Source organism: Typopeltis vanoorti, chromosome 6, assembly GCF_054136105.1.
Source record: "Typopeltis vanoorti isolate ZY-2024b chromosome 6, IOZ_Tvanoo_1.0, whole genome shotgun sequence".
Lineage (NCBI taxonomy): Eukaryota > Metazoa > Arthropoda > Arachnida > Uropygi > Thelyphonidae > Typopeltis > Typopeltis vanoorti.
In genome coordinates this window covers 143,465,468-143,492,029 of record NC_143554.1, presented here as the reverse complement: position 1 = coordinate 143,492,029, position 26,562 = coordinate 143,465,468, and the positions used below count along the sequence as shown (strand labels likewise).

Genomic DNA, 26,562 nt, shown 5'->3' with positions numbered 1-26,562 from the left:
AAACAAAGGCAAATCCTTCCCCCAATACTCTCTGACCAGGGCCTTGTACACACCGATGCAGACAAGGCGGAGGCCATGGCAAAAAATTTGGAAGAGCAGTGCAAACCTTCATATGAAAATCTAGAATTCAATCACATATATAAAACTCACAGACAGGTCAGACACTCAAACAAACTTCCTGATACGGTTACTGACTACATTGCACCCGCATCACCTGGTGAAATATATAATATTGTTAAAAATTTAAAGAACAAAAAAACTCTTAGACTAGACGGCATTTCACACAGGGTGATCAAGCTGTTGCCTCGAAAAGCTGTAGTGCACCTGGCCATTATAATAAATGCAATCTTAAGATTTCACTATTTTCCTTCTACCTGGAAACTGGCTGATGTAATCACTATACATAAGCCAGGCAAGGACCCACACCTAACTCAAAATTATCGTCCAATCAGTTTTATCTCCAACCTGGGTAAGGTTGCCGAGAAGGTCATCCTCTCACGACTCCAAGCCTCAGTAAATGACCTAAACATCCATCTTAAAGAACAGTTCGGTTTTCGGCAACACCATAGTACCACCCAGCAAATCCACAGAATTGTGGAATATATCACCACCAGATACAACTGGCGTCAATACACGGGAGCTGTTTATCTTGATCTATCCAAAGCATTTGACAAAATATGGCACTTCGGACTGCTACACAAACTTATCTCAGCCGGTATCTCATTACCAATGGTACATTTAATCAGATTATATCTTCAAAACAGAACCATGCAGGTTAAATCAATAGTTCTAACCTCATCTCAGCGCCTTATCTTGGCCGGAGTATCACAGGGATCCATACTGGCTCCATTGCTGTTCTCTATCTACATGTCAGGTATCCTGCACAACCCAATGTCATCCATCATGGCCCTATATGCGGATGGCACAGCATTGTTAGCCACATCTCTCCGACCAAACGACCAAACTTACTAGAAAGCTTGAAGGAAACGTTCTAAAATTCAAGAGATGGTTCTTCGAATGGAGTCTAGAAGTGAACCCACAGAAAAGCTCAGCCATTCTCTTCACGAAAAGGTCGATATCACCTGTAGGAGACGTTTTACTATTCAGTACTAAAATCCCTTGACAGACAGAAACAAAATATCTTGGCGTCGTCCTCGACAAAACATTAACGTTTAACCAACACATCAAGTCTGTGTGTGTGCAAAGGCATGTAAACCCATCGTCCAGATCTACCTCTTAATTAACAGGAACAGTAAGTTAAACGTCAGAATCAAATTGCTTTTTTACCATCTGATGATTCGTCCTATACTCACTTACGCCTTTCCAGCCTGGAGCCAAACCTGCACTACAAACTGCAACGTGTGCAAGTGCTTGCGAATGATTCTACACGCCCATGGTTCGCCAGAAACAATCAACTTCATCGAGATACAAATGTTCCTTATATTTGCTCTGTCCTACAGTCTTTAGCAGCAAAGTTCTTCCTAAAGACATCCATACACCCTAACGATCTGGTTCAGCAAGCTGTTGCATACGAGGCAATAGATATATTCAAATACAAAAGACCAAAAGCCATTTTAATTACCTGTAGCGATGCATAATCTCCGTGCCCATTCAGGGCGAGCATATTGCTCATAAAACTTTACCCTCACTGCAGCCGTAACAGATAGAAGGAATACGAAAAGCTTATTGCTTCACCCCTAAAGTCATTAATGCCATTTGTCATTTCAAGTATTCTTATTTTATATTAATTCTGTGTACGCAATTTTTTCTAGCACTGATTTCTCATGTACTTTGTTTTTTTCTACTTTTGGCTCTCATCGAAAGTGTTTAAAGCACTTCTGTATTTTCGGTGTTTAGTATGGAAATGATTGGTTAAATCACGTTCCTCAAAGAAGAAGTCAATATTTGCTTTAAAATGCATTTAAGACTAATGAGCTTTCGTATAATCATTCAGAGAATCCCAACTTTGTGTAGTTGAAAAGCGAATATTTTTCTTTTTCTAATAAAATTAACTCTAAAGTGAACAGATGAATTCAATTCTTAAAACTGTTATTATATCATTTTAAATTCTCTTGAGGTTTTGTGCACATTATGTCATACAATATGATATCGAATGATAAATTTTAAGAACATTTATTTGAAGTATTTATATTACAGGTTAAGAGATTTATCATCTGAATTTGTATTTTTAATAGCTGGAATCTCATTACGAACAATGCAAAGGAATGAAAGTAGAATGCAAATTCCATGACCTTGGATGTTCTTTTAAGGTATATATTATGATTTCCTCTCTACTAATTGCTAATCTTTACATTTAGGAATCCGATGGCTGATCAAGAAAAAAAAATCCGGAATGAAATGTTTTTATTTGCGAGAAATATCATAGGATTATGCTTGGTTAGTGTTGAAAGTGAGTGGGCTATCCTGACCTAATTAAAGAATGGTGCAAAGCCATGTCACCTCAAAATGTGTCACATGAATAAGAGTAGGGTTGAGTACAGCGTTCTATCATCAGAGTAACCTATTTAAGGCCAGCAAATGATATGATGGTCCTTTTGTGTATAGGCACATAGGATGGGGAATTGAACTGAATCCTATGCGCCTATACACAGTGACCACTGGCGAAGAAATCCTAAAAGAAACAAGCATCCACCATAACTCGCAGTGAACGATCAGGGCGAACCCTGCCCACAGAGTCATAGAAAGTCGGTTAGGCTTCAATTGGGGCAGAAGAAACTAAAGCTGTGAAGCGCGAATGTTGTTTCTGTTGATTGCATTTGTTATTTTCACCGACAGTATTGTTTTGTAATACGAAAGGTTCCCAGGAAGGTTGATAGTTTAATGGTAGACTTTTACCACTTTTTTTAAAAGAGATTTTAAAAGTATGTGCAGACAGATATGATATAAAATTGATGCTCGTTCTGGAGCACATCTTTTAAGTGCAGTCCCAAAACATCTCTACTTAGGTGTGTTTGGAATATGTAGTCATATTCAGTTGCCATATCGTCGATGTCTTTGAAGTGTCTCCCATGTTGGAGCTCGCCGATTAGGGGCCATATCTGATGTGTACATCGAATGGAGAAAGCTACACTTGACCGAGGATTTCTGGACACCCAGGCATGTACAGAAACCAAGTGACATAAACTATAGGTATGGTACATGAATCAGGGGCAGAAGGCATATCTCTTGAGAGCCCGTGTAGAAGTATTATGAAGATACCGACATTTTGCCTTGGACTAGTTATTTATGATCAACTACACCCAAAACAAACAAACAAAAAAAGAAGCAATCTGAATTTCCTTGATATTCGACCGGACTTATCTTTCTTAAATATACTTGATTGATTCAATATTATTCTCAAAATACTTGTTGAAAAATTTCATACGCTAATCTGCTCGTCGTATGACATTTTATGCAGAAGCACAAGTTCAGTCAAAACGTACTCAACCTACTAACTTATTTTCAGGCAGAATATGTTGCCAAATATCCTAGATATTCTTCTCTAGATACTGACAATATTGTTCTAAAAAACATTCTGTCCAGGACAGTTTTTTGATCAGCCCATGTACATACTTCTTTAAATTTTACCCAATTTAACAAAACATTCTTATCAATTCAATTGAATAGGGGACGCTAAAAGAGATGAAAGTGCACGAAAAATCCCTCGATCAACATCCAGATGTGTTGCTGTTCCTCATCAAGAAACAAGATGACCTCCAGAAAGTGAGTGACAATCTTAATTTGAATTGATCAAACTTTATATAATTTGAAATAAAAAAATTTAAAAGAAAAAAAAAAAGGTGACACGATTTATTTTCATTTAAACTTTTCTCCAGTGAAGCAAAGAATTAATAATTATACGTTTTTATCTCCTTCTTCTTTTGACACTCTTTTGCTTCCACAAACCTAGTCGCTTATTCTCCACAAACTACTGTATATTTTACGATTTTACCTGTTTTATACAGTACTATTTTCTGGAATCATTGCTTAAGAAATTACCTAGTGGTTGTTAAATAAATCACAGAGACGGATATTTATTAGGAGTGAGGTGCAACAATGGATCAATGCTAAATATTTGATATTTAGTATTAAGGTGATTCTAGTAACGTTCACAGGGTCGGTTGTTGCCTTGGGCTTACTGGGAATATGTTTTGCAGTACTATGATGAGAAATAACTGGAAAATATTTGGATAACAAAATCACTTCAAATATTTAAAGTCAGAAGGTTCTATTTACTGAAATGTAAAGATTTTGATGGAAAAAATAATTTTTTAAAATTCCAAGATGTTAATGCTTCATGAAAAAAATGATGTGCACAGCGAGAAATGCAACATTAGCATATGTTGCAAAAATATCATTTTTTATAACAGTAAGTTTTTCACTGTAGAAAGAATTTCACTTATAACAGGAGGCACCGAAGAAAGAATTTTGTTCTGCCAAAAGAGATGAACAAACGAACAAATATTCCAGGTGTCTAATCAGTGGAAAAATAACTCATTTTGTTTATCTAAAGGCGTAACTGTAGTCCTGAGACAATCTGTAGAACGAGAACGCAGTTATCTGAGAAGGCTTGTACGAACAAACAGAACTTCCTGTGTGCTGCAATTTACCGAAGCCTTAATAAAGGCTATTCCCAACCCATATATCTCACCGAACTATGTACATGGAATTGAAGGGGATCAATATTGGTAGTGTCATCACTAACCGGAAAGTTCGTCTACAGTGGTATCGGAAACACTGGGAAGACTGGGATCACACAACCTTTTCCACTGGGAAGAGTGGAAAAAGTTGTGTGATCTGAAGAGTCACGTACACCTTGTTCTGTACTGTACTAATGGTAAGCAGAGAGTTTGGCGGGAGCAACTACGAAGCAATGAACCCAGCTTGCCTTGTAAACACAACTCAAGGGTCTGGTCAATGGTGTCATGTTGTGGGGTATGCTCTTTGGTACCGAGCGGGTACCCTGATATGTATGGAAGTTTGGTGTCCTCCAAGAAATATCTGAACATTGTTGCTGATAAAGTCCATCCTACAATATTGATTTTTTTTATCCAGCAGGTGATGCACACAGCGTTAAGTTAACGTTAAGTTAAATGATGTCCAACATTGTATATTAAATAAAAGTTTCTACGTCAGTAGCTCATATGTGTATATTATACAAGGTGGTTCAAAATTCCACGTACAAATATTGAGGGGATGTAGCGAACATAAAAATCAACAATATTCACATAGGAAAGCATGACAGGAAACGTCACCTGAAAGTGACAGGTGGCGCTGTTCCCCAGGGTTCCAGGTGAGCAATTGGAGCTTCCTCATTAAAGCTCTCGAAGTCGTACGAAAAACATGCGTCGTTTTACGAACGCTGAGATGGCAGACATTCATCTCATTTACGGGTTAGCTGACGGTAATGGACGAGCCACTGTACGAAAGTATCGTGAAAGGTACCCCAACTGACGTGTATACCGCAACACCAAACGTTTGCACATTTGCATCAGAATTTGTGTGAATATGGATCACTCACGGATCGCAGGCGGTCACGATCGATGCGAAATCCCGCCATGGATGATGAGATGTTGCATGCGATGGACAATAATCCAGAGAGAAGCACACATGCTGGTGCCTCTGCTATAGGAGTATTTCGATCCAGTGTATTGCGCGTTTTGCACTGAGTCCTGACATCTATTTCATCTGCAACAGGTCCAGTTACTGATGGCCGAAGATTATCCTAGACCCGGATTTTCCAACTTGTGTTTTGTTCACGGATGAAGCTTCATTTATCCGGGAAGTGGTCTTCAATCATCACAATGCTCATGTGTGGGCCCATGAGAACTTACACGCTGTGCGATCACATGCTGCACAACAACGCTTCGCCATTAATGTATGGGCAGGTATCTTCGCTGAATGTTTAGTCGACTCATATCCGTTGCCACCACAAATGGACTCCCAGAAGTATCGGACCTTTCTAGAAGAAGTTCTGCCAGATTTACTGAACAATGGTCGAATGACTGTGCTTTGGCAGATGTGGTTCCAAACCGACGAGGATCCATCCCATTTTGGAATTTCGGTGCGTCAGTATTTGGACAGGTCCTTTGGGGCTCGATGGATTGGGCGTGGTAGACCCTTCGCATGGCCCCCACGCTCACTTGATTTATCGAGCATTGATTTCTTTCTGTGGGGACCCTTAAATCCATAGTGTACGAAGCGCTTGTTGCCTCTGACATGGACCTCGTGGCAATAATCGCCATCGCCGCTAATATCCGGGAAACTCCAAGTATTTTCGAAAATGTGCGGCAATCAATGCATCGTCGATTCAGGCATGCATCACTGCTAATGGTTGTAACTCTGAGCACCTGATGTGAAACCATATTATGTATCCAACTACTGTTGAACTGTTAAGTTACGCCTAATAAAATTTTTTACACTACTTACTGCCTTGCGTTATTTCTGTATCTTTGTGTCCCTGTTAGTACCTTCCGGTGGCATTTCCGTGGTCATGCTTTCCTATGTGAATATGGTTGATTTTGATGTTCTCTACCTCCCCTCAAAGTTTGTGCATGGAATTTTGAACTACCCTGTATATTATAGAAGGCAGAACAAAATGGTTTTAAAACAGAAAGATTTTATCGGTTTCAAATTTATTATATAAATATCTAAAATAGTTTTGTTAATATTTAATAATTGGGTAATATTTCTTAATATTATATGACGAAACGCTTTTTCTGAAAGGTATTTTCATTTTGAATTCGTTTTTTTTCAGACAGTACAGAGCAGCAAGCTGGAGATAGACTCATTAAGGCAGGAAATATGTGTAAAGTGCTTTTATTTATTTATTTATTTATATACTAAATTATATTATTGATTGCATTAAAAAGACATATATATATGTGTGTGTATATATATATATATATATATATATGTAGAAAGTATTTTTACCTTGGGTATAAATATGTTAAATGTTAAAGATACCAAGCAATTTTAAACCTGGTTTTACTCCATTTCCCAAGTAAGCAAACAGACTAAAAGTCAAGTTTGCGCCTGCAATTGATGCAAGTCTAACTGATCCCACAGGTAGTGCAGGACCAGGGCAACTCGTGGCAGAGGTGGAACAAGCTCCGATCACTAATCTTAATATTTACCCTTAATGCCAAAACACATCTCCAATAAGGGGATGTATGATGTTTTGTATTAAAGGCAAAGGGGCCACTACCCAGACCGGTTTCGACCTTAATTGAGGTCTCGTCAATGGGAGCTAGGCTTAGAAATACCAAGATTTAGTAATACAGAGCTTGTAAGTATTTCGCCAAAACAAGTTACCATAAGGTGTTTTAACCTTATTAAATAAAAATCTCTGGAGGAGATATAAATGCAGAAAGTATTTTTACCTTGGGTATAAATATGTTAAAGATACCAAGCAATTTTAAACCTGGTTTTACTCCATTTACTCCAAGGTCGAAACCGGTCTGGGTAGTGGCCCCTTGCCTTTAATACAAAACATCATACATCCCCTTATTGGAGATGTGTTTTGGCATTAAGGGTAAATATTAAGATTAGTGATCGGAACTTGTTCCACCTTTGCCACGAGTTGCCCTGGTCCTGCACTACCTGTGGGATCAGTTAGACTTGCATCAATTGCAGGCGCAAACTTGACTTTTAGTCTGTTTGCTTACTATTGAAATGGAGTAAAACCAGGTTTAAAATTGCTTGGTATCTTTAACATATATATATATATATATATATATATATATATATATATATATATATATATATATATATATTATGGCGTTTGAAGGATAGGAGAAAAAGTCCAATGTCCATAACAAATCTTAGAAAAATGATTTTTTAATTTGAAAATAGCGGATCTATAGCAGTGGGGTCAGGGCGCAAATGGATCATTCCTTCACAAGTTGACGAAGATCACCTGCCTTTGAGGAACACGGAATGAATAATGCACAAGTGTCCAGCGGTTTCCGGGCAATATGAAGGCAACTGGACATGCCATATTCAACTGTGTGGAAAATACTGCATTATATGCTTAAGTTTTACTCTTTAAGATCTCCCATGCTCAAGCTTTGCTTCATGATGATGCGGAAACTGAACTGCCGTTTGCCTAGAACTTATCTCGAAATGAGGTAGATGATGCATGGCCGTGAAAACTCTTGTGGAGCGATGAGGCACTTTTTATCTGAACAGTAGTGTTAATTCACATAATTGCCCTATTTGGACTGCGGATAACCCTCATGTATTCTATCATACCCCTATACACTCACCGAAAGTCATAGGGTGGTGTGGCTTCACTGCATCATTTTTATCAGTCCGTAATTTTTGGAAGAACTTCGCTGCACACGACCAGTGACTTGTACCGTCTCTGCTGTTAAGTATCGAGAGATGCTGCGCAACTTTGTTGTTCTGCAACTGCAGCAGCAAAGATGCCTTGACTCTACGATATTCTTGCAGGATGGAGTACCAACTCACATTGGATTGCCGGTGCAGCGACTGTTACGAAAACACTTCACAGAACACAAAGTGATCAATCATGCATTTCTCTCAGCGTGACTACCTCGTTCGCCTGATGGCAGTCTCTGTGACTTTTGGTTGTGGGGACAACTGAAACGTGTGGTATGAAGAACATGCATAAAACAGGACCACCTGGCAATGATCGGTACGGTACGTCACCGAGGAACGCAGTGACCATTCGACATCTGATAATGCATAAAAAATTAGCTGATGGATCTCTAACTCACGCAAGAAAAGCTCAATTAAATTAAGGGAGGTGCAAGACTGATGCCTATACCCCTAGGATGAAAGATCACTTATAGTTACATTTATGGAGAAGGATTAACCAGCTACTTACTTTAGTATGAGAAGTAAGTAGCTGGTTAGGTAATTAGATTGTTTATGCCACAAAAACTAAAACCTTGGTAATTGGTCGGTAAATTCTTACCAGTACGAAATGCTCTTGAACACTGAAGATATTTTAGTAAATATGAAATCTGCTACGCAACTGAATAATCAATCTCAACAATATATGAAACAGTATTATAATATATCATAAATATAAGTATAAAATAAAGTATTATTCTTTATTTAAAGCTTAAAAATGTGAAATATTTGGATAATATAGCGTTTTTATGATTATAAGAAAAAATTTATTAGTAGACCATACCGATAAATATATGACTAAAAATCAAGAAGCAATGAACCAACTTGGTTCAGTGCATGGAAGGGGTGGGAGAGGAAGCAATCGACCGTGAGATGCGGTGATTGATACCCTTGAAGGGTAATGAATGGCAATGCTGTAGCAAACGAAGTTCTAACTGAGGCTCGGCTATTGCTGTTACCCTTGCCATGATCAGAGATTTAATAGCTCAATAACACCTTATCCATACACTGTCCTCTACAGATAACGGGGAAGATGAAAAGCATTCTTCCTTCGCCCCTTTAAGCCAGCCCTTATAAGGATAAGGTTCAGTGCATACCTTGCGGAACAATTAATGATGCTTTTTTAGACCTGTTTGGAGATTCTGGATTGGAAACGTTCTTTGAAAAGTACAAACTTCAGAATTATATTATTGTTCCTACAATTTTTTAGAAACATAATGTGATTCAGAAGTTTGGCTTTCTTGCATTTTATTTGTTCTAGTTCACGCACCTTTCGTATGGCTTCCCGAACAAATCTGTTCATGATAAATATGTTGGTGTTCTTTTGGACCAAAAAACTAACATAATAAAAAATAACTAACATTGGGTTAATGAAACGTAATGATTTAATAAACCTACTGGTTTCTCCACTTAAGCTAGTGGCTTCATCTGGGTTAGGATAAACACAAAAATAAATATACAATAAGAGTTGCATATTTAATCAATACATCACTAAAAACCCCGAATGTGTAGGAACTGTTACACAAGAATACAAGTACAACAGAAGCATGTGGATGCTGGCACATGGTCAGTCACTGTTCAGCAGGTGAAACCGATAGTTTGCAGAAAAAGTAAAGTCTGACATGTTTAATGATCTAATAGGTTACTTTCAAATGTCACACAAGATCATCCCTTGGTTTCTCTTTAAAGGTGAGTTAATTACCATTGTAGTCTCTTTGATGTTGCCGAAGTTATCTTCTGTGTACGGCATGGAGCGCTTATCCCATTCCATTCAGTGTTGTTGGGAATGTGGGAAAAATGGAATGCCAACCTTGAGCGGTATTCTCTGTTATTATTAACGTCTCCAATATGCTCCTTTTGTCTTATTTCAAAAATTTTAGAAGTTTGTCCTATGTAATAAAACCCACAAGAACATGGAATGTTGTAAACTCCAGGTTGTTTGTTGAAAGGGTTGTGGTCCTTGGGCGAACGTAACAGATTTCGTCATAATGGGTTTGAAGGCCACTCTGTTATCATCAGATTCCAGGATATTTGCAATTTAGCGAAAGTTCGCCAATAAATGCGATGGAAATTGAAGCTCTGTAATGAATGTCATGGATCTGTTGTGGAGAGGGATTACAGGGTAGTATTCTTTGTGCTATTTTTTTAGGATATCCACTGCTGATGAATAGTTGGAGAATAGAATGTAATTCTTCTGTTAATGTTCTTTCATCTCTTATAATAGAGATGACCCTCCTTCTCAGCGTATGTACAACACCTAATTTTTTGTGAAATCTGGTGTAACGAGGAGAAATGCCTCCGTCTGCTTTTTTTCCTAATTAAAACATCTAGAAAAGGTAATTTTCCTTAATTTTCAAGTTTTAAAGTGAATTTGATTTTATGGAAGGAGCTAACAGATGCCAGAAAATCGTGTAACTCAGCCACACTGTGTTTCCATATTGTGAATGTCTTCTACATATCTCCACCAAAGTGATGGTTTAGGATATGTAGATAAGAAGACATATTTTACGAACTTTTCCATGAATCGGATGATGCCTAATAAAATAGTGGTTGGATCTACAACTTATGCAAGAAAAGCTCACTTTTATGCCACAAAAACTGATAGATAGACAGCCCAGAGATGTTACACGCAGTTGATAGCTATAAATAGTGGCCTGCAACCATGGCAGTTGGTCCGTAAATTAACCAGGACGAAATACTGTTGAATACTAAAGGTATTTTAGTAAATATGAAATCTGCTACGCAAAGGAAGCATCAGTCTCAACAATATATGAAATAGTATGATAATATATCGTAAATATAATTATAAAATAAATTTAAAGTTAAACATTTGAAATTTTTGGATAACATATCGTTTTTATTATGATAAAATAAAATTGATTAATAAGCCACACAGATAAATATATGAATATATTTTAAATAAACTGCATTATTAAGAGAACGTGAAACTCTCCCGTGTGGTGGCCGGAATAGGAATAGCCCCGATGTATCTCATGCATGTCGTACGAGGCGACTAAAATGGGTACCCAGGAAGGGTGATGGATGGCACTACCGTAGCCAATGAAGTCCTATCTGAGGCTCGGCTATTGCTGTTACCCTCCTGCCATGATTACAGCTTTATAGCTCAATAACACCTTATCCTTACACTGTCCTCTACAGACAACGGGGAATATGAAAATCATTCTTGCTTCACCCCTTTAAGCCAGTCCTTATAAGGACTTATAAGAACGTTAAACCCCTGTGTGATTGCCGGGATAAGAATAGCCCCACTGTAGCCCATGCATGTTGTACGAGGCGAATAAAATGGGTACCCAGGGAGGTTTAAACTGAGGTTTAAACCTCCCTGGAATGAAGTTTATGTTGTTTTTATGCCAATGAAGTTTAAACTGAGGCTCGACTGTTGCTGTTACTCTCCTACCATGATCAGAGCTTATAGCTCTATATATGAAAAGAATTCTTGCTTCATCCATCTAACAAAAAAAAAAAAGAACACGTGAAAATCGATATCTTTCCATATCGCATATATTAAGTTTGAGAAATCATCTAGTTCGTTTATATCTTCGCGTACATCAAATGTGAGAATTGATCTAGTTCGTTTATTTTATCATGATATAATATGATTTTAATTTTCATTTTTTTTTTAAATTTTATCAATTAAAGTAACAGCAATAACGTAACATTTATGACACTATGTTCATTTACTTATCTAAAATGTATCATTTCACATGTACATCGACAAGTTATCTGGCTTAAATTTACACCCAAAAAAGAAACTGTTAATAAATATATTAAAGAACGTAACTTGACGAATAAACTTGGATGGGGGAGGCATGAGATGCAGTGATTGATTCATTCAATCCAATATCCTTGGAGGGTAATGGATGGCAATGCTGTAGCCAATGAAGTTCTAACTGAGGCTCGGCTATTGCTGTTACCCTCCTGCCATGATCAGAGCTTTAATAGCTCAATAACACCTTATCCCTACACTGTCTTCTACAGATAACGGGGAAGATGAAAAGCATTCTTGCTTCGCCCCTTTAAGCCAGTCCTTATAAGGACTGTAAGGATAGACTTGATGATCTGCTTGCACAATTTGACTTCATGCCATTTTCGAAGAGTGCATCCCTTTTTCTTTATATACTGGCATATATATATATTGGCATATATACTTTCGACTTACACGAAATAGAAATTTGTTTCCAGAAATAAAGTAATATTATTTCATTTTTAGGAACTCAAAAAAGAGAATTCGTCATTTTTAAGAGATTTTGAGGTAAGATTCTTTAACATTGTCCTAACTAAAACTTTATTAATCTATATAGGCAATCATCTTATTTACAATCTACAACTTGTGTAGAGGTCCCAAGTGGACGTTTCATTGGATATTTATCTAAAAGGATTGGCTAAAATTTAACCGAAATGTAAAAAAAAAAAAAAAATTGAAATCAACCTGTGACTCATGGACACGTAGGCACAAACTTTAAATGTGCTGTGAATTACCTCCGGCAGAGAGTATCTGCTTTCCAGTGTGTGTGCGTGTGTGTGTGTGTGTGTGTGTGTGTGTGTGTGTGTGTGTGTGTGTGTGTGTGTGTGTGTGTGTGTGTGTGTGTGTGTGTGTGTGTGTGTGTGTGTGATATTAAAATAAGCCGCGCTTCCTGAGTATTTCCAAGTGAGAATGATTGTGTAAGCCAGACGAACCAGTAAGAGCATCATTAAAAATAAAATTTTATATTAATTTTCAATAAATTATAATATTTAAAATATTTAAATATTTAACAAAATACTAACGCACCTTTTTATTATTTGAAATTATACTTTATAAAAGTCAATCTCGTACATAAGAATTGTTTACGGCCCCGTGTGATGGCCAGGATAAGAATAGCCCCACTGTAGTCAATGCATGTCGTACGAGGAGACTGAAATCGATACCCAGGGAGGGTAATAGATGGCAATGAAGTTTAAACTGAGGTTCGGCTATTGCTATTAGCCTCCTGCCATGATCACAGCTTATAGCGCTATATATATATCTACAGTATATTACCCTATCCATACATTTTCTTTACAGATAACGGGGAATATGAAAAACATTTTTGCTTCACCCATCTAGCCAAAAAAAAAAAAAAAAGCTTTGTTTACGAACGATTAAGGATTCCAGAGGGTAAAGGATGGCAATGCTGTAACCAATGAACTTTTAACTGAGACTCGGTTATTGCCTTTACCTCGCCATGACCAGAGCTTATAGCTCAATAACACCCTATCCATACATTATCTTCTACAGGTAACGAGGAATATGAAAAGCATTCTTGCTTCACCCCTCTAGCCGAAAAAAAGCATTGCTTATCTTGAGTTGGTTAAACGTTAGTTCCAGCCATATAGCGAATACTGATCGCACAATAGGTGATGTGAAATTCATGCACCACCTATATATAACCAGAGGTGTGCTGGAGATGGCTTGTGCGACTCTGCTCTTACCGGCAATGGCGGTAAACTGTAGAGGGGTACGACTTCATTCCACAATGGCTAGCGACACTGGTCTCGCAAAGAGGTTAAGCTGACATTAATTTTTTTTTGCAAGACCTTGCTTTAATCTTAGACATTCTTAACGAATTTTCATTACTTTCAACTGCATTTCAGTCTCGATCTACTAGCATTCAGAAAGTGCAAAAATTAATCAAACGCACAATCATCTCTGGAAATTCATAAAATTAATATATTAAAACATTCAATATCTGGCAGTATTCTTAGTTTATTGAAGACAATTTGTACGAGGGTGGAAAATCTTTAACACTAGATCACATTTCGGATTTATTGGCGACAGATCTTACTGATTCTGTCTATTCTTTTTTTTTTTTAGACTTTGGAAAAGAATTGGAAACAAATGGACGAGGAACAGAAAAAGAAAGCAAAGGAAATAACAGTGAGTAAATTTAAAAGTACAAATTAAGTTAGTGTACATGTAAAATAATATACGATCCGAGAATCACCATTTAAATCTTGATTCTCAAATAGATTAAATTTCGTTAGCAATTAATGTTAGTCTTGCAGATGAATAATTGTTTGTCCAGTTGAAGGATGTTCTAAAAAAGGTACACAAAACTGATTGCAAAACTAACAACATGCCACCAATATGATGGATATAACGCATGAGCATCAGAACCTTGTTACAATTGGGCAGTCAAAATAACATAATCGTTCACATAGTATTTCACAATCTTTCTGAGGACGGAAGAGTACTTAAATATAATTCATATAAAATGGTTTCATTTTTCAGATGATTTATAATTTTCATTAGTATTTCTTCTCTAAAAGTTATACATTTTAAATTAGAGAATTTATCTTTTTTATTTTCATATAAATTCATTACTATGCGTTCTGTATATGTTATTATGCCTTGTTTTATTTTTCATTTCTATAATAGTGAACTGCGAAATATAAATCCCAGCCACTTTAATTTAGAATCAATAAGAACATTTGATAGTGAATATTATGGATCCATCCATATTTTATAGCCAAGTACATAAAAAACTTGAAGGTTTCCAATTAACCTGAGAGATTTTGAGAATGTGATATTCGGTATCGGAATTGTCTTTGTTTGCACTTCTTTAAAATCAACATTTGCTGAATAACGTGTACATATAGAAGCGGGCAAAAACAGGGCGCTTACTTTAAATTTATTAATTTTTTTAGAAAAAAGTCCATTTAAAAAGATTAAATAAAATACTTCAAAATAAAAGAGCGTCCGTCGCTCAGTTGGGTTCGATGATGCCGTTTGTTTGAGGAATCCTAGTTTCGAACCCCATCTAGAAATCGAAGGATCTTTATCAGAGCTTTTCAACTAAAGGCAGATAACGAAGGAGAATTGATGTTCATCCTTAATGTATAGATTCGACTATTATATAATTTCATCTGTCTCTATAAAAATAAAAAAAATATTAATCATTTTATATAAACTCAACTCACTTCACAGTTAAGAATGTGAACTTACGACCAGATGGTACAATTTAAAATTATGAATATCTCTATCACGATTTTAACACACACACACACACACACACAAATGAGATCTATAATCTTACGGCACATGGCGAGATTGTATTCGTTAAAGATTTTATGTAAGAACTGCAGTTTACAAGCCCTTAAAAATAAATCTAAGTAAGAGACTTAAAAAGACATTCTGTGAAGAAATATTTCTGTGAACTCTTCTGATAGTCTTACTAGTGAGAGTAATGAAAAGTTGCCTAATTATAAATCTAAAAGTAAAATAGTTAATTCTTCATTTTATAATCTGTAAAATTTTATCAAAGAAATAATATATTATTATTTTTTTTCTCTTAGAAAATTCAAGGTATTAACAGGCGCTTAGACAATGATATGAAGAAAAAAACCAGAGAGATTACTGTGAGTATCATTTTAGCCCTACAAATATGAGCTATTACGGTATTTCAAGAAGGATATTTGTATTCACCCAAGATAATTATTCTTCTTTTAATATTAGGAAGTACGAATGATATTGTTTTTGTTTCGTATTAAATAGTAAAGGTCATTAACATTAACTCTTCATTTTACCCAATCATGATTCTTTGAAAGGTGGTATTCACAGCAGCGATATTAATCCAAAAATTCTCCCCTGATTATACTTCAACTCATTGGTCCATCCATGCGCGCGCTTTCGCACTACCAATTTATTGGTTTTTGCTATGACAAACTTTTTTCACTTTTGTAGGAGTTGTTCGCAGATAATTGCCACAGTAGATTTGTTTTGTTAAAAGTCAGTGTAGTGTCGCCACCTATCAGAAAAAAAAATGAAACCTCATCGACGCTTTACTTTATATTTGTATATTCTGAATTACTGTATTTTTTAATTGTTATTTTAATTTTATTTTATTACTTTAATTTCTTTATCTATTTTTACGTAAAATAAAAATTTTGTTTTTAGAAATTAGATATAAAATATTTTTTTTTAATACGAATAGCCTCTTAATAATTCTTTTTGCACACCAATCAATGCGGTGATTAATACCCTTGGAAGGTAATGGATGGCAATGCTGTAGCCATTGAAGTTCTAACTGAGGCTCGGCTATTTCTGTTACCGTCCTGCCATGATCAGAGCTTTAATAGCTCAATAACACCTTATCCCTACACTGTCCTCTACAGATAACGGGGAAGATGAAAAGCATTCTTGCTTCGCTTCCTTTAAGCCAGTCCTTATAATGAATAAGGATTCAAAATGGCGGAAGATGAATACCGGCATGATGGTTGTTGTTGCGAAATGAAGAATGTTTTTGATTTCAGTGGTGATTAGTCAGTTTTAGATTTTGTGAATCTTCTTTGATAGCGGAATACAAGGTAAGACTTTGACTTTTGATGCAATTTTCCGGCCCTTACCCGGCTCTTTGCCATTGTAAATATTTCTCAGGTAAGCATATTTGAATACTTTTAAACATGAACAGTGTAAGTCCCGACGAATTTGTCCAATCTCTGGATAAGATGCTGGCGCTCGACCTCCTCAAAAAACTGTTGATGAAATTTGAGGTAGAGTGGCTAGGGTTTCTAAAACATATATTCAGATGACTCCACAGAAGGGGACAAATCAACACCAGGGGAAGAAGGGAAGATGAACCTGATAATCTCTGCTCACACACCAAAAGACGATACTGAAACTCACGCTCGAAAAAAGCCAAAAACAGCGGAGACGCAGGTAAACGAGGGGATGGAAGAAGGTGCCCCAACACTGACCTCCCCACACCCAACAATGAAAAAGTTCCTCCAATTGTACTACGGGAAAAAGAACGATGGATGGCCCTCAGGCCTATTATGCAAAACCATCAAATTGCCTATTCATGGGCAAAACATGGAGACGACGGAATTAAAATCCAGCCTGGCACCGTAGGCGACTACAGACACCTCACAAAACCTTGCATGAGTTAGATATTAAATATCATACTTACTCACTGAAGTCAGAGAAAAATCTAAACGTTGTGCTCAGGGGAGTAACAGAAAACATCTGCACAGATGAAATAACAGAAGACCTCCGCCTCCACTATCTCCCACCTGTCAAAGTCAGCAGAGTGCTACTGGCCGACAAGAATTCAATGCCCCTAGTACTCGTAGAGATAGCCAATACACACACAAGAACATATACAACATAACAACGACCTGTGGTCTGAAAACACAACTGTACCACTAAGGAAAAGAGCCTCCTCGGGCCTGTGAAACAGATGTCAGAAGTACGGACACGCACAGAAACTTCGCAGAGCAGACTACAAATGCCTCAAATATGAGCAAAACCACTCCGCAGCAACCTGCTCAAGACTCAGGACCTCACTAGCCCAAATGCGCGAACTGCGGGTGCCCCCACCCGGCAAACTACAGAGGCTGCTGCAGTCACTACCCTAAGAATAAAACAGACAACAAAAGGAAACAGATCTCTCAACCCTGCCCATAGGCACTACAGTCGACGGCTCCCCAGTTGCCTGATAACCAACAAAAGACAACAAAATGCCAGCTCTCACAAATGGAAAATACTAACAGTCTGGGAAGCCACCGTCGAAGCAGGACATACGCCGAAGTAGCCCGCTCATCCAAAGATATCCAGCAGGACCGAATTCTTCCAAACATGACAACAGTCAACACAACCTCATTGGCAAACATGCTTCAAGACTTCAGTAAGTAAAACCCTTCACCAAACTCCACAAAAAGATTTCTAAAAAAAACTCTCAAACCATCTTATCAATGCTTGTTAATGAACAAAAGCAGATTACTCCCAGAATCACTACAGATCGCCGATTGTAACGCCAATGGTCTAAAAAACAATACACTGCAGCTTCAAGAATTCTCTCACAGATACAACCCTGACATCATCCTAATTAACGAAATTCATCTAAGATCTGCAGACAATCCGAAACTGAGAGGCTACACACTGTATAGAAATGACCGACTGGACTACAGAGGCGGTGGTACAGCCATATTTATCAGGAACTGCATCAGGCACAATGGAATACTCACCCCCCAACTTCCAACCTAGAACTCACCGGTGTCGAAATACACACAAACTCATCTGAAAGACTTAAAATTTATGCCGCCTACAACTCCCCAGCTAAGACCCTTCTATTTTCTGACTTGGATGCTGTACTAGGCATAAATGAATCCATCATCGTCGCTGCGGACTTATACTCCCAACATCCCTCCTGGAACAGCAGAACCACAAATAAAAATGGCCGTATCCTCTTCAGCTACACGGGATTAAACAACGCTATCGTAATAGGATCGACCGAACCAACCCACAACAGCCCAACTGGCACAGCCGACATCCTAGACATCACTCTCCTACACAACATCAAATACCAGCACAGTATTCAAGCACTGAACGAATTATCATCAGAACACAACCCAATCCTACTTCACTTAGAGAACAAAGACCAGTCAACTCCCCACCCAAACTTCCATTGTATGGGAGAAACTTAGGAAAGTGCTATAAGAACACATTGGTCCGGTTCCCCATATAAAAGCCAAGGAAGAAATAGACACGGCAATAAAGAACCTCAAAAATCAAATTAATAAAGCCATAGCATCAGCCAGAGTATCCACTGTTACCCACAAACAAAACCATCTCCCGAAAGAAATAATGGATTTAATAAGGGGAAAGCAGACAAAGAAAAAGATATCACAACTCTTGTGCTCCCCAGGACAAAACAGCCCTCAACAGATTAAACAAATCTGTCCGAGAAGTTCTCCAGAACCACAGGAATCAACAATGGGACAACAAGCTCACCTCCATCTCCACAACAGATCATTCCATATGGAAATTCCTAAATAACCTCAGGGACAAGCGCAAATCCCCCCCTCTGCAAGCAGAACAGCACCTTGCATACAGAGATGCTGACAAAGCCGAAGCCATAGCAAGAAACCTAGAGAAACAATGCAGTCCTACATATGAGAACCTAAACATCAGCCATGTATACAAGATTCATCGTAAAGTCAGGTTCACAGTAAATCGTCCCGATGACAATCCAATCCCTATAATGCCTACCTCATCTACTGAAATAATCGGCATCATCAACCATCTCAAGATCAAAAAAGCCCCAGGTCTTGACGTCACCACTAACTAAGTCATCAAGGCACTACCACGCAAAGCGATAGCACAACTGGCAAACATCATAAACTCCATTCTCAAATGGCAGTACTTCCCCAAGTCATGGAAAATAGCTGACATCATCCCAATTCACAAACTAGGCAAAGACCCACAGACCTACCTGAAAATTACCGTCCCTTTTTTATTATCAGCCTGCTATCCAACTTAGGGAAAATAGCAGAGAATATCATTCCACAAGAACAATTTGGCTTCCGTCAAAATCACAGCACCACCCAACAGATCCATAGACTGGTAGAATACATCACCACAGGATTTAATTGGAATCAGCACACTAGAGCCGTCTTCCTAGACATCTCAAAGGCCTTCGGTAAGATCTGGCACCCAGGCCTCATCTACAAACTTATCATCGCTAACCTTCCACTAAACATGATACACCTGTTCAATTCACACCTCTTCAACAGGAGGATGCAAGTCAAAATCAATGAAACAGTTTCAACCCAACGGAAAAGCCTCGCTGGAGTTCCTCAAGAATCACTGCTAGCCACGATCCTGTTCAACATCTATATGGCAGAGATGCCTCAAAATCCTCGCATATCCACCATCGCCCTTTATGCAGCTGACAGTGGATATAATAGCCAGATCCCGCCAACCATATCTCGTAACCAAAAAACTACAAGTCACCATCCTGAATCTTGAAAAATTGTTTACATACTGGCGACTACAATTAAACCCCCAGAAAAGCACAACGATACTCTTCAAAGAAGAGTATCGTTGTGCTTTTCTGGGGTTTCCCACAAAGGAGACATCACCCTGTTCAACTCTAAAATTCCCTGGAAAACTGAAGCCAAATACCTCGGAATACTTCTCGATAAACGATTATGCTTCAACTGTCACATCAAGAGAATATGCACCAAAGCTTCAAAAGTTATTGCCCAGCTATACCCCTTGATCAACAGATACAGCAAACTAATCTCAAGAAACAAAATTCTACTGTACAAGACAGTGATCCGTCCCACAATTATATACGCCTCCCGAGCCTGGAGCCATACCTCCAAGACAAACATCCTCAAGCTACAAAGACTACAGAACAAGTGCCTGCGAATGATACTGGACGCCCCGTGGTTCATCAGGAACGCCCAGATCCTCCGGACATAAATATCCCCTACATCTCTCCACTACTACCCTCGCTAGCAGAAAAATTCTTTATGAAGACATCTACGCATCCAAATCAACTAATACAGCAAGCCGGAAACTATGACGGTAATGACCACTGGAAACATAAAAGACCGAAAACCATCCTAACACTCAACGACGAATAACCACTTCTGCCCATTCAACGCGAGATAAAATTGCTCAAAAATCTCTCCCATCACTGCTCCCGAAACAGACAACAGGGAATATGAAAAGCGTCAAGCTTCCCCCCTCTGCGCCATATGTCCTGCGTCTTGCGAGGCGACTTAATAAAATGAAATTGCTCCTGTACCAGTTCATGATTCGTCCCATTATCACTTATGCGTCCCCCGCCTGGAGCCATACTTCAAGCTCAAATATCCTTAAACTGCAAAGACTGCAAAATAAATGCTTACGCATGATCTTAAATGCACCATGGTACATCAGAAATGTTCAACTTCATCGAGACACAAATGTCCCTTATATCTACTCTTTCCTGCAATCTCTCGCAGAAAAGTACTTCTCAAAATCGTCCTCACATCCAAATGAATTAGTCCAACAAGCAGCAAATTATGATGAATCGGAATTATGCAAATATAGACGACCTAAGGCCATTCTAGTTCCCTTTCAAGACCTATAACTTTCCCAACTCGGGCTGAGCACGCAGCTCACAAATGTTTCCCTACACAGTAACCTTATCGATAGCAGGGATTAAAAGCATTATGCTTCACCCTTATAGACAGTAACGTTCTGCTAGGCGACTTAATTGGGAAAATAATTTTGAATTTGCTATGTACAATTCAATCTTCACATTTAATCTATTTCTCTCAAAACTATTGATTGCAATAGAAAATGCAATTTCTCGTTCATTAAAAACAAAAATATTTATATTTTGACTACGTGATAATTTTATTGACACAGTGAACTCAGAAAGTTTTGAATCACAGTGAGATTTAAACTGTTCTAGATATGTCAGCACATCCACTGAATGAGGATCGAGTAATATTTTAGAGCTTTCCTGTTCCGGGTGGTGACAATTTGTAATTTATAGAGAAGAGAAGCATTTCCATGTAACAAAATTCGAGAGGTTAAATTGGAACCATTAATATTTATAACCCTATTGCATTTTTATTGGATTTCAATAAAGATTATACATTTACTAATTACTTTTAATTAAACTCAAAAATCAATGGCATCTTTACATTTCTTGAATGTATGTATATATATAATTAGAAAAATAATATATAGAGGGTGTTTCAGGAGAGATAGTAATTATTTTAGTAGGTGGTAGTATCGATTATTCTGAGTAAAAAGTTCATATAAACATGTTTCCAATTGCCAATGGATGTGGAAATACAGCTGTTCGAAACTGGCACGTAAAAAGCTATTATGAGATATATTAAAGAACGGTAAATGTTCTATTGGTTGTACTTATTGACTGTTTGAATTATACGAAACAGAGATAACTGACTAGCAGTGTAATTTTCAGTTCATAATAAATGTTCGAAAATTCCATCGCCAATCTGAATGCACTTTGCAACCCTTGTGGAAAGAGCACGTGTTGTTCTTCTGAAGACATCTTGACGTTCTTTTATGAGGATTATCCATAATGCAAGCGAATAATTCGTCTCTTGTATTTACCTTTTCTTTGAATATTTCGCTTTTCATCCATTCCCACAAACTGAAATCTAATGGAGTGAGGTCTTGAGACCTTGGTGGTCAATAAACGGGACCACCATGGCCGATCCATCCTTCAGGGAATGCTCCATTTCGTTACTGTGTCACCTGACCGCTATAATATGTAGGAGCTCCATTGTGCTGAAAGACATACCAATCCTTGTAGCCAAAGGGAACATCCTCCAGTAGTAGTGGAAGATCTTGGTGCAAAATTTCTAGATAAATGGGCCCTGCAAGACGATTTGGTAACACAACTGCCCAGATAAGTGATTGTCGATCATATCGCACCACTCGTTTACAAAGAAGCGATGTTGAAAATCTTTCTGCATAGTTATGTGGATTTTCGTCGTACCACTGATGCTAGTTATGGGTGTTGTTGATACCCAAAACGGGTGAAAGTAGCTTCATCGATGAATAGTATTAAATCAAATAATCAGAGATTAGCATTTACCCACCAACAAAATTACAATCGACTGCCTTCATCTCCTGGGAGAAGGCGCTGCACCCACTGTATGTGAAATGGATACAAACCTCGCTCACGTAATGTTCGCCATACTCTTGTAAGTGGAACACCGATACGTGCAGAAATTGTTCGCGTGCTTGTAGTACGACTGTGTTCTACCGATTGAAGAATGTGTTCTAATTCATCCACATTTAGTTCATTTCCACGGTCAGAAGAAATATGACTGCTGGGAACAGTATCAGCAATCAGATGCACATGCGCTGCATGTGCATCTGATTCAGAAAGCTGCGTGCTGGTCACCTGATCTAGAGAGAGAGAATTGCATGTGCATCGCATACGTGTCCATTGCCAATTGGACACATGTTCATGTTCATAATATAATAGAACAGAGTAAGTAGTGTGCATATGTATGGTTTTTTATTTGTTTCTTCACAGGAACTAAATTTGAGATGGGTGAGCACCTGTTCTAGAGTATTTATTTGGAAAGTTAACTCATATTGGGAAAAGAAAAGAACGGATCGTAGTAAAAAGAAGTGCATTTGTAGGGATTCTATTCCTTTCTATGTGTCAGAGACTGGACCGTGCGGATACAAAGTGGGTCTAAAAATCTGCCTGAATGGATATCTCGAATATGCCGGCAGTTACTTAGCAGTTTTCTTTGTAATAAAGCAGGGAGATTTCGATGCAGCCTTACAGTGGCCTTTCAGATACATGGTAAGACACGTTTTTAATTTAGAAGAGTTTAGAGAAGATCAAATTTTTAAAGATAAAAAAATATATTTATTAGCCCTTTAAAAATTTAAATTAAGCAGGCTAAGAAAAGATTAAAATGTAGATATTTTTAAAACTAAAAGTTCTATCTTGTACTACAGCACTTCCGTGACACAGTTATATGGATGCCGTAGCTTTCGATATGTGCTCTTGATAGACTGAAGGATACTGGGTTTGAATCTCATCTTGGAAGAGAAGATTGGGATACTCCTGGACACTTGGGTTTTTCACCCCGTAATAATAGAAACGGCCAGTTAAAATACACAGGTTGTACTCTAACAGAGTGAAGTCGTAATGTCCCTAGACAGGACCACTGATTGACGTCATACACGTTTGTAGCACAATCATGAAAATGGTATTGCCCACAGTTCAAGAGAACTAGGAAATATGAAGGAAATTTTGTCTTACATGAAGATATTTACATAGCGTCACTAAAAATTCGTTAAGAAAAGAAAAAGCTTTGTGTTTCGCGAACATTTTGTTATGTTCTTATAAAATACTTATCTTCATTTTGGGTCCTCACAATTTATCAATACGTAATTGTTTAGTTTTATAATTACAGGGCATGTTGCTGCTCAAAGAAATGAGCAAATTGGAAGAATTGTGATCTATAACGATCTGGATTGCTTTCTTATTTTAAAAGTACACATGGGCCATGTAGAGAGAGGAAGTGGTTGATCATTCAAACACACTGGTTCCAACCAGTTTTAAAAAAGTTACATATTTACATAAAACAAAAAAAAATTAAATCACCTTTACTTGAATGCGATCGTTGAGCTTGAAGCTTAGAAACTAAATGTTGGATTTCTGGTTCTATTTTCGTAAGGACCAAGCGAAAGTCTCCTCTTTCTGTGATTTTCAGCCAGTTTCTATGTTTGGGTACGACATAAATGTCAGCCCTAAAGCCTGGTTCCACTAGATATGAGATAACGAAAGGCAGCAGTAAATTAAATATCTTTTCTACATATTTGGAAAGAGTTTTTGGTATCCACCACTATTGAAATTCGATTTGCTCTCTTCGTCATATTTGCGTTCTAATTGGTATATCAGCCTCATCAGCATTTGCAATAAAAAGGATTCATCATTCAGTCAAACATTAAAGTTCAAAATATCACGAAGTTGCAGTTAATCCATCTTCGTTTTTGCATTTTGTTTCCTGAATGATGCAGCTATTGTAGAACGATTTTGAAATCTTTCATACAGTTATTGAAAATATTCAATGGGCTTATTTGTATCTTTTGGATGCTTTGTAGCAAGATCTTGCAGTCGACATGGTTTTATTGCTTCGTTAGAAAATGTTTTGTGGCGCAGTAAACACATTAGAAGCTGTTTGTTTGTAATAGATTCGAGGAAACCCATCTTCAGCTATTTTGGTGAATAGCCACGAGCATATTTCTTTTTTTGAGACATGGTTTCAATATTTGTTGCACAAATTATTCCACAGAATAATAATAATAATAATAATACAAAAAAAAGAATAAAAAATCTCATCAATGGCAATACCACGCACTAGAAATACACATTTCGACGCAGAGACTGTGTGCACCGGTGAACCAATAAGGTGACGCGTTGAACGAAACCGTGCTGGCACAATCTTGTTTCAGGTTTCCGAGCATTCAACCAATAGCCAGTCACGATCATTTTGGAACAATCTTGTATTATATTATTTGTTGTATCTAACAAATATTTTTTGCGCCTTACAATGAAACAATGGATTTACGTTTTTCTCTTATATTAAGGCCTTTTGTACACACTAATGTTATCAGTTACATTCTAAAAATATATATATACAGTATAACAAACCAGTTTTAGTATAACGTCGGACGTATGTCAATCCATTGTTCTGTTTCCTTGTATTATACAGAATATATTCATTTCAGGTAAAAGTGATTCTTCTGGACCAGATAAACCACACCAGTGACAGAGAAGCTATAATTGACCCTCTTAAAATTGGTCTCCACACACCTTTTTTCCAAAAGCCCATCGAAGCAGAAAATGCCAATTGGGGAATTCGCAACTTCATTCCTTTTGGAGAGTTAGAATCAAGAAGTAGTCCTTACCTCGTAGACGAAACTCTTTATCTAAAATTGGTTGTTTTTTTGACATAATCACAATCTTGTCTGCATATAAAATATTATTCAGCATTTCTAGAGAAAAATATCAACAATCATTGCCACTATCGTTTTTTTTAATTATAATTGCACACATGAGATCGAATTTTATGCACACTGTTGATCACAACAGCAGTAACAAAAACCAAGTCGGCCTTAGATGATGCTCCAAGATACCTGCAACTGTTTTTTGATTTGGTGTTCTACATTCGTGTCCAGGTACGGTTTTTTCAACCATAAAATGCAAACCATATCCAATATACACATGTTTCGGGGCTAGTTGAAGCACCCAGACTCCATATCCTAAACGTATACTATATGTAAAATAGTACAACTGTGTGTGTGTGTGTGTGTGTGTGTGTTATTCTGGTTCTGCCGGTTTTGCAGGTTAGGAACGGTAGCTACTGTCATGTTCTTTTGGAGTTTTAATTTTAATGATTATTGTAATCCTATCGTCAAAAATTCTGTATCATTCAATGTCTAAGTAACACAAAGTGCAAGAGACCTCCACGAATTCCAATCAAAGGAAGTACAAAAATTCAGTAATTTATTATTTATGCGAGCTTACAATAATAATGTAATTCTTACAACTATAATGTATCCATATCTTGCAGTTTTGTATGATAATGTTAACTCTTTGTAACTATTTATGAAATAAATGATATATAATTATAATCATAGACACAATATTTATCTTAAATGATAAAACACTATGAATTCCTCATGATTACTTCATGATATCATTTTTTTTTCATTTTTTTGCTTTGGAAAACTTCATTTTCCAAGGGAAAATGAAGTTTTCTGAACTAATAGTACTACACAACAAATGCAGAAAACAACACAGAAATCAATTTTAGCTATTCGTCGACATAAAAGGCAACACACTTCGGGCGGATATT

At 37.4% G+C, this 26,562-nt stretch overlaps 1 protein-coding gene across 1 annotated transcript; it reads left to right on the top strand.

The window, feature by feature from the left end:
- The first annotated feature begins 3,671 nt into the window (after positions 1 to 3,671).
- Positions 3,672 to 25,976, top strand: LOC150106006 (TNF receptor-associated factor 5-like). The gene is made up of 7 exons (XM_090393741.1): positions 3,672 to 3,723; positions 6,758 to 6,808; positions 12,611 to 12,652; positions 14,234 to 14,296; positions 15,715 to 15,777; positions 23,217 to 23,495; positions 25,433 to 25,976. The coding sequence occupies exons 4-7, from the start codon at positions 14,258 to 14,260 to the stop codon at positions 25,658 to 25,660; spliced, it is 609 nt and encodes a 202-aa protein (XP_090249867.1). The 5' UTR covers positions 3,672 to 3,723; positions 6,758 to 6,808; positions 12,611 to 12,652; positions 14,234 to 14,257; the 3' UTR covers positions 25,661 to 25,976.
- The last annotated feature ends 586 nt before the right edge of the window (positions 25,977 to 26,562 follow it).